This window comes from Hipposideros armiger, unplaced genomic scaffold (genome assembly GCF_001890085.2).
Source record: "Hipposideros armiger isolate ML-2016 unplaced genomic scaffold, ASM189008v1 scaffold_28, whole genome shotgun sequence".
Lineage (NCBI taxonomy): Eukaryota > Metazoa > Chordata > Mammalia > Chiroptera > Hipposideridae > Hipposideros > Hipposideros armiger.
In genome coordinates, this window is record NW_017731378.1 from 49,185 (window position 1) to 58,646 (window position 9,462).

Genomic DNA, 9,462 nt, shown 5'->3' on the forward strand with positions numbered 1-9,462 from the left:
GCCCATGCCCATGCCCCCAGTTCTGTGCCCATCCTTTCCAAGAGTTTAGGGATTCCCCAGCCACAATCATTCCTGGGCCAAGTACTAGGAATGGGCTATCCCAAGCTGCCCATTTCCACCATGGAAATGGCCACTGCTCCCTAGACAGACACTTCCCCAGGCCAAGAGTCGGGACTAGGCTTTCTACAGCCTTATGCAGATGGCCGATCAGTAGCAGTGGCTGAGGTTTATAAGGAAAGCTGTGGGTAGGCTGAGACAGGTGGCAGGAGGACCAAGTTGAGTCATGAGTTCAGATCCTGTTGTACCACCAATAATTCCTACCTCTCCCCATTGAAAAGCAACATCTTGTATAAGGTGCCTGTGGAGTGCCTGCCCATAACAAGGTTCAGTTCCCTTTCCCTCTCAATGCTTGCTTCTCAGGTCCTGTAGATCTTCCCTCCTTGTCCACAGTCACCATTCTCATTCCATTCCTGAGTGCTGTTCTGACCATCCTGCAGACCCACAGGACGCCTGCGCTGGGTGAGACCTCACTATCTTGGCCCTATGCCCTCATCTTACAGAGGGCTTGAGGTTCTATAAGAAGTAGCCATATATCATCTGTTACCTGTGCCTCTCTTATTCAATTCCTATTACCTTACGTGAAGGTTTTGGCCCCAAACCTGCTTGTGGGTTCTTCCAGGATGTCTGAAACCCTGCTTCAGCCTGGATCCCCAACACCTTGCACACATGTGGCTGGTATACAAGAAAATTTTGAGAATGGTGATGCTATTGTGTGGAGGTATTTAGTAGATCAGGGTTTGTGGGATGCTCTTAAGAACTTTCATATATCCAACACGGGAGAAAATGGTATCAAAAAAGTCTCATGTAGGGCCGGCCGAGTGGCTCATCAGTTAAGAATTGGCTTGGGAGCACAGCTCTGAGCAGCAGGGCCGCCAGTTCAGTTCCCACATGGGCCAGTGACGCTGCGCCCTCTACAGCTAAGATGGTGAACAACAGCTCGACCTGGAGCTGGGCTGCCGTTGAGTCACCGGCCAAGGTGTAGGCTGCAGTGGGCTGCCATAAGCTACCGTGAGTTGCCAGCAGCTGGAATGAGCTTCCATGAGCAGTCGTGAACTGCTGTGAGCAGCCGGCCAATGGCTAGCGACAGATCTGCCTCAGCTGGGAAGAGCGCAATGATCACAATACCAGCATGGGCCAGTGAAGCGACGTCCTCCACAACTAGACTAAAGAACAAAATGACAGCAGCTTGTCTGTTCCCCTTCCCCGATTCCCCGATGCCGTTCCCTCACCCAATTCCCCAATAAAATCTTAAAAAAAAAAAAGTCTCATGTAGGTGGTAGACTACGCCTGGAAGATCTGGTTGAAGGAAGGAGAGCCTAGAGCCAGGCTGCCTGGGTTCAAATACCAGCTTCACCACTTGAGGTGGTGACTTTAGTCAAATCACTGAATCTCCTGGGCCTCAGTGTCCTCATCTAGAAAATGGAGAAAATAGTGCTTACCTCACGGCAAATCAAGTCATGACATGATATAATGAGAGGATATAATGATTTAAGTATCCAGGACAGTATCTGGCACATGTATGCTTAGTAAATGCTACACACCAATGATGAAAGGAGAGAGGCAGACCCCTTGGAAGGTATGTGAGATGGCCTTCTGGAACGAGTTCAGGGAGACTTACAGGGCACAGAATCAAGAGAGGTGGTGACAGCTTGTGCTCGCAGTGGAAGAGAAGGGGTGGCGGAAGTGTTAGTGAGGGTGAGAGGGGCACATTTGGGAGACAGATAAGGGACCCCTGAAGGACAAAGGGCTAATGGTGGTGCCAAGAATCAACAGCCATCATTTTTTGGGCACTTAAGGATCGCAGACAACTCAGGTCGTCATTTTACTCTCCCAACTACCCTATTGAGGATTAGTTTTATAAATGAGAAAAGGGAAAAGCACAGAGCAATGACTAGCCCTGTATGACACAGCTGGTGAGCAGCAAGGTCTGACTCAAACCAAGTCACTGAGCACTAGCCTTCCCCTGCAGCTCCAGCGTGGGAGGGCGCTGAGCCGGCAAGGCAGGAAGAGGTGCTGAGCAGGAAAGGACCCCCAAGGGGGCTGGTTAGCAGATCTGGGCTTTACCAAGAAAGGCTTCCCTGAAAAGGGCAAGGGAGCAAATAGGAAAAGGTTCCTCAGGGCTCCATTCCTGGGGAAGATGCGGCTGAAGGCAGGAGGAGGAGTAGGGGCTGAAGAGGGGCCATTCGCTTCAGTTAATTTAACACCTGCCTGCTAAACTGAGCCATTTTACAGCTACCAAACACATCCGTGTAAAACCATTTTCCTTTCCCTAGCCCACAGCTCAAGACTGGTTCAGTCTCTTAGGGGAAAACCATTCTTCATACAATAAATTCGGTTGAAAATGCTCCCTCAACCCCCCTCCAGACACAAGCCCTTGGGCTCCGTACTCCAGCCTAGAAAGTGTTTCTGGAATATGTTCTTATGCCACAAAGGGAGTTGAAAGCCCATCTAAGAGTTTTTAAAAACCTGGGCTTAATTTTCTGATCTTGTGGAGCATCAACCAAGAAGTACTGACGTCCTGGCAGCTCTACCACTATTCTGTGCCGAGCCCAGGTCCCCCCAAGTACACTCTTCATTATTAAAGGTATCCCCAAGAGCTTTTATTACCCCTACCTTCCACCAAAAAGCCAAACCATGTTCCAAAACAAAAACCAAATTTATTCAGCAGACATTTTAATTAAGAAATCCTATAAATCAGGACCACCACAATTTCAGACACTCCGGTGCGAAGTGTACGTCAATAGCTACATCTGGAAAATGAACAAGCCATTGAATCTTTTTAAAAAATGGGTTAGCTACCTTAAAGTCTGGGGGTGGCACCTTACTTAAAGCGCCATCAAGTTTCATAAGTGTAAAGCCAGCGGTTTCTCCTCTCGGGAGAGTCACATTTTAAAAACAGTTTCAGTCACTCACAAAGACGAGTCAGTGGCAGGAGGAAATTGTGAGGGGTGAGGACCCACGGAGGTTCAGGCCCACGGATTCAGAGGGCCAGAACAGAGCAGAAAAACAGCCAGGGTCTCATCCTCTGGTGCAGACACCAGCAAGGGTAGAATAAGAAAGGCAGGCTGGGAGGACAGGAGAGAGACTCAAGAGATTGTTTATGACTGTTTCTGAGAAAGCTCATGGCATGGCCAAGAGTGGCCTCATGGGAGGAGGAGTTCTGGAAACAGGAAAGCACAGAAAAAACAAATAACGCTCCTCACATGTCCCTCTCCGCCTGTGTCTCCTGGGGAGGCTTCCAAAAGATCGGAAAGCACAGACTGGGCTCTTCTTGGAGCAAGAGAAAGAAAGGACATGGGGGTGAGTTAGCTCTCCCACAGCCTTCCGGTACAGCAAACCGTGACCTTGAACCACAGGTGGCAAGGTCAGGTAATTTAAAAGTCCAAATTTAACTCCGACTCTAGTCACCTTTGAAATTCTCTTCGTCCCTCCCACCCCTTAAACTGTGGTTCACATCTCCCACCTCTACCAGCCGCTGATTAGGTGGGAGAAAGTGGGCGATGCCAACCCACCCAACACCAATCTTTTACATTTTTCCCTCCGGAATTTCTTTGCACAGCAATTGTAGCACCATTGTCACTAAGCTCCTCCACCGGAAAATAAAATGTATTCATGTCATTAAGTTTTCAAGTGTTGTTATAAAGCCCTCACGATTCCCGCCCCTTGGAGCCCTATCTTTAAACAATCCAAGCACACGACGCCCCCAAGGGTTAAGTCAGGTACAAGTCCATGCAAGTAGCTGCCATAGTTCTCCCAGTTTATCCCAGGTCCTTGGCCTCCAGGTGGCCAGGGAAATTCTCACGCGGCACGGGCGCGTTCTGGCCCGTGCATTTCTCCACGTTCAAGTTTTCTCCTATAGCCTCGCCCGGGCCGGTAACTTCTCGGCTTGAGGTCTCCCCACACACTTCGCCGCCACCCAGTCGGTCGCTCCCAGAAGGGCGGCTTCAGCTCAGGGTTGGTGAGGGCAGGACGCTGATGAGTTTGCGAAGCGGTCTCCTCTTCCTCCTCCAGGAGGCCCGGGTCAGTGCAAGGCGTCAGAGTGCTGTAGGGCAACCGGGTCCGGTCCCCTGCGGCCACCCCCAGTCCCGGAAGTGCCCGCGGGGCCTGTAGCTGCAACTGCGGCGACAGCTCGCTGGAGCCTCCGCACAGCCTCCTTGATGAGGTTTCCCGAGAGCACGAGCTGCTGCAGGAGCCGGTGCGGGTCGTCGTCGTGGGCGCGGGCCCCGGCTGGTGGCCATCGTCGCTGCTGCAGGCGGCGGGAGGCGACGGCGCCCCGTAACCATCCTCGCCTGCACGGCCCCGGCAGCGCACTGGGGCCTGCGGCGAGCTCCGCCACAAAGTAGGGCGCAGACCGACCCCGCACGCGGCCGCGGTCCCCGAGGACGCAGCGCAGGGCCCCCGGGGGCGCCGGGCCCACCGTCTCAGCCGGTGCGGTCGGCAGAAGCAGCGGCAGCCCGGGAGGCCCGGCCTTGTCTGTCCGCACCGCCGCCGGAGGCTGCGGGGGCTGCAGAGGCGGCCCGGGGGGCGCGCACGGGGAGGCCGGACTGTCCTGCGTCGCGTCCAGCTGCAGCGTCTCGCCGATCTGGGCCACCAGCCGGTCCACCTCGCCGGAGCCGCCCAGCGTCACCGACTGCTCCAGCAGGAGAAAGCTGTCCTCTTCCTCCCCCTCCGCTTCCTCTTCCTCCGCTCTCCGGCAAGGCATGGCCCCCCGTCCGGGCACCTGGAGCTCTCCTGGCGTCCCTGGAGGCTCTATGGGCCACAGAGGAGCTGGGGGCGGCGCTGAGGCCGAGACCAAAGCCGGAGCAAGGGCCGGGGCCGGGGCGGACGCAAGAGCCAGAGACCGGTAAGCACTCGCAACGCGCGCTGCAGCCGCGGGAGCCGGAATCTTACCGGCTCTGGTTGATTTGTAAACAATGAGTGACGTAGCCGCTGGGCCCTACCACCCTGAGGGGGCGGGGGAGAAGTGCGAGGAAGCGGCGCGGCGCGGGCCGTCTGCGGCAGTGCAGGGCCGTGGTCAGAGCCTTCTTGTGTCTACGCTCGGTGTCCGCCTATGAAGGGATCCCGAGAGTGTGGAGATCTTTGTGTTCCCAGACCGGATGAGCAGCACAAAAAAAATGAAGACTCTTAGGCAGCCTGGGTTGGTTTCTCCCACTCGCAGACACACCCACTCACACGCCCAACCCCTCCTTCGCCGAAGCTTCCTCCCTCCCCACGTGTCAGCAACGCTTGGGCCCGCCCTGCTCCTCCCCCGCGCACCCGCAGTTGTCGGGACCCCAGCGTGGGGAGGGTAGAAGTGGGCGCTGCTGGCGGTCCGGTTCGGAGAGGTGGGGGCGGAGAAAGGGGGGCTGCAGAGGGGACGTCGCAAAGGAGGGCAGAATCGATCTGCGGTAGGGTGTCTGAGCCTCTCCGCTCTGCGCAGTCCTCAAGCCCCCAGGCACATCGCAAGAGAAGGACGCGCCTCCGCTCGGCTAAAGAAGAGTTGACTTTGTTCATAAAAAAATAAAATAAAATTTAAATAGAAATCTAGGGCGACGAAAAAAATCTCTCATAATCATAGAACTTCAACATGGTTCATATTAAAACGTTTTTTTCCTTTCTAGCCTTTTTCTATAAAAGTGTTATACAAACAGTCCATACAATGTTGTACCCTTTTCCACTTCGCATTACACCATAAATGGTGTTTGTGTTATTGCATGCGCTTTGAGAACATACACTGATTACGTAAGTTTCCATCAAGTGGCTGTACCATAAATTATTAAACAATTCCTTTAATATGTACTGTTTACCTAATTTCACCGTTGTAAATAAGCATGTGATTGACATTTTAGTGCATAAAACTTTCCATGTTGATGACTTTCCTAAGAACATCTTCCCAGGAATGGAATTTTAGGTCAAAGAATATAGATATTTTAAGGTTTCTGATAAATGAGCCAAATTGCTTTCCAGTTGGGTAAAATGTACTCTCCCATCATTAATGTGTGTGCATACATTATTCATTGCACCTTCACTAGTATTTGAGTACTATAGTTAAATTTTCTTTTATTTTTGGCTAATTTCATAGTTTATTTGATTTTAGTTAGGTAGAGCAGTTTTCTAAATGTTAACCAACTCTACTTCCTTTTTTTGTGAATTGTTCCCATTGTTTCCTATTGCGTTTTTCTTATTTGCATGACTCCTCTACATACCAGAAGTTAACTCTTTTCTTTCATGTTTTGCTATGAATATTTCTTCAGGTTTTTTGTTGGCCCTGTAGAGTCATTTTTTTCCCACTGAAACTGAACAAACTGTAATATAGTAAAATCTGTAAAATCCCTTTCTTTGAGACTTCTAACACAATGCTAAATTTAGAGTCTTCTTGCCTCCAGAAAGTTATTAAATACTCGGTTCAATTTTCCTTAGATTTTTCTAATGCCTTGATTTTTTTCAAATCCATGTGGATTAACTTTGGTCTTTTGTCCAGAGAGACCATATGCAATAATTTTTTTCCCCCCTAGAGAGCTTGCCAGTCAGGGCTGTATTTTTTCATTAGGACAGAGATGTGTGGGCAGTACAAACGTAAGCTCTATCATTGTGAGCTCCCAGCTGCTGGTTAAACTGATGATTGTGAGGACTGGGTGGGGCTGGGAATATTTTTATCAGTCTGTGGTGTTGAGTCAAAAGAACCCTGAACAGGTTGTACAAAGACCTAGATTCAAGTCTCATTCCTACCACGTCTGGGTGTGTGGCTCCTGGCAAATCAGTTTACAAGTGTTTTCACTTGTAAAATGGAAAAAATAATCCCTGCCCTGCCTTCCTGTGAGGATTGTTTTCAGGATCAAATGAGATAATGGGAACAGGCTTTGTCAGGCATTACACAAATGTAATGTGGGATTAAGTCCAATGGTTTACTAACAGAGGCCTGGCTCCATTCCAGCGCTTCCCCCAGAGAACAGCTAATATAGTAATGATGAAGCTTCCCCGCTTGCAGCCCACTAAGTAAAATATACCCTAAAGGCATTACTTCCTTGAGCTTGCCTGGTCCCTTGCATTCTGCCTCCTGTCTACCCTGACCTGGGATTGTTTAAGGACCTCTGAAGTCAGCCCAGAGGCTCCCAAGTCCCAAGGTGTGTCGCCACAACTAGTTCTGCAGGTTTTGGTGATAGATCCTTTCCCGACAGGCAGCCTTTCTCCTCCATCTCTGTGGAGGGCTCTTCACACTTTACTGATGAGGATTGGAAGCCATTCCCCCCAGAGAGAGTGATTCTCATTTTCATTCTGATGGTACTTACTGGAGAATTTGAAGAGGAATGAAAATTAGGGGAGGGCTTATGGATTTCAGCAGACTTAAACAGTAATTTTTTTCCTCCTCTCTGTAAGACGATGCCTGCCTGTAAGTAGAGAAAAGCAGTTTTATGCTCCATTGACTTTAAACATTAATGGGGCTGTTGTAGCTATTGTCTGTAATCCAGCATCCCTGGAAGTCGATTTTGTCTCCTTGTCAGGGTAATTCCCATAGTGTTCTTGGTACCATTGGAAATGGAGCTGTGAGATGGCATTCTTTTAAAAATCTTGCCTTTGTAATGTTGCTTGTGTGTGGAGATTGCTATGTAAACATGCCTGGAACGTAGATATTATACTATTCATTATAGAGATGAATTCATTACGGAAGACCAACTCCTTTTTCTGGGGGCACTTCTCTGGAGAGCCCTGAGAGAGGGAAGTGCTGAGCTGGAGCAGTGGGAGGCAGAGAAATGCCCTGGATTAGGAATCAAAATACAAGATGCTAGAGAGGCTCAGATGCAATTAAAAGTAATGAGAGGGTATCAAAAAGGGAAGCAATGAAAGCTGTGTGCCTGGCATGCTGGCTGCCTGCCTGGTAAGAGACACAGAGGGTATTCAGAATCACCAGTGGAAGGACACAGAATTCAGGGATTTTCTGAATTAGTGTAGACTGCATTAAAATCCCTCCCAAGGAGTTTGCTTTCCATGTGGACTTTGTTTTCAGTTACCTGCACTCAGAGACACCAGTTGGGGTGAAGAGGAATGGACATTAGGCTTGGAATCCCACCTGGATCCAATTGCTTCGTCCTTCTGTACCTCTGATTCCGAATCTGTAAAATGGGGGGAGGGGTGATCCCTTCTTTTATCAATTGTTATATTACATGAGAACATGTAAGGGAAGGCTTGTCGCATGGATCCTGGGGGTGATATTGGGATTAGGCTCTGGGAAGCAGAAATAATTCTAGTGATGTTCAAGTCCAAAAAAATGGCAAATTCTATGCTGAGGTCCATCAGTGGATGAATGGATAAACGAACTGTGGTATAACCATACAATGGAATGTTACTCAGCCATAAAAAAGGAATGAAGTTCTAATACATACAACATTATGTTGGAAAACATTAGGCTAAGTGAAAGAAGCCGGAAAAGGTTATATACTGTGATTCCATTTATATGAACTATTAGGAAGAGGCAAACGCATAGAGACAGAAAGCAGGCTGGTGGTTGCTTAGATCTGGGGGTGAGAACGGTGGGGGTGGGGGGATGACTGCTAAGGGGTACGAGGTTTGCTTTTGGAGTGTTGAAAATGTTCTGGAACTTGATAGGGATGGTAGTTGCACAGTTTTGAATTTCACCTTAATAAGAAAAATTCTCTGCTATATCTGGTATTTGATCTAGATATTTCTTTCTTTGTAATTGTAACTGCCATCTATTTGCTGATGTGAATAGCATCTTCATCACGCTTCCGATGCAAATGGCTGATCTTTTTCAAATTTAAGGTCACATTGAAAATCCTGATCAGCTGATTCCCTCACACGTGTTACATGGTTTTTGGCTGGGTCATTTCCCCTCAGCATGGAAGTGAAGGCTGGTCCCAAGGCAACCAGGGAACCACAGTGGGCCTGAGGAAGATCTTCAGTAACCCTTCCCATCCCAAGTGACTACAATACAAAGCATAAAGGGAAAGGGATCCTTTTTAATAAAGTTATCACCTAGGTAATCATGATTATAATTTGCCTTGGATAAAACTACAGGTTCAGGTAACAGATCAGCGGCTGCCAGAAGTTAAGGGGGTGGGGGAGGCTGTGACTACAAAGGGGAACATGGGGTTTTTGGGGGGGTGATAGAACTGTCCAGTATCCTGATTGTGGTGATGGTTACATATGTCTGTACATTTCTTAAAACTTAGAACTATACACCAAAACAAAACAACACACACCCCGTCTATTGATTATTGGGGGGGGGGAGGGATTGCATAGGCATATACATTTGTCAAAACTCAACGAACACTTATAATGGGGGAATTAGTTATATGTGAATTATACCTCAATAAAATTGATTTGTTTAATTTGCCTTGGAACATGAAGAACATATGCCCTATGAACTCTATAAATCACATCATTTGGGGAAGTAGAGATGACACA

The 9,462-nt window shown here is 48.9% G+C and overlaps 1 protein-coding gene across 1 annotated transcript; it reads right to left on the reverse strand.

Moving 5' to 3' along the window:
• Positions 1 to 2,647: 2,647 nt before the first annotated feature.
• FRAT2 (FRAT regulator of Wnt signaling pathway 2) lies at positions 2,648 to 6,159 on the reverse strand. The gene has a single exon (XM_019636256.1). It carries the CDS (start codon positions 4,760 to 4,762, stop codon positions 4,082 to 4,084), a length of 681 nt encoding a protein of 226 aa, XP_019491801.1. The 5' UTR covers positions 4,763 to 6,159; the 3' UTR covers positions 2,648 to 4,081.
• Positions 6,160 to 9,462: the final 3,303 nt, after the last annotated feature.

What these genes read in the sequence shown, in the direction of transcription:
- FRAT2 (XM_019636256.1), bottom strand. Translation starts at nt 4,762, where the DNA reads ATGCCTTGCCGGAGAGCGGAGGAAGAGGAAGCGGAGGGGGAGGAAGAG.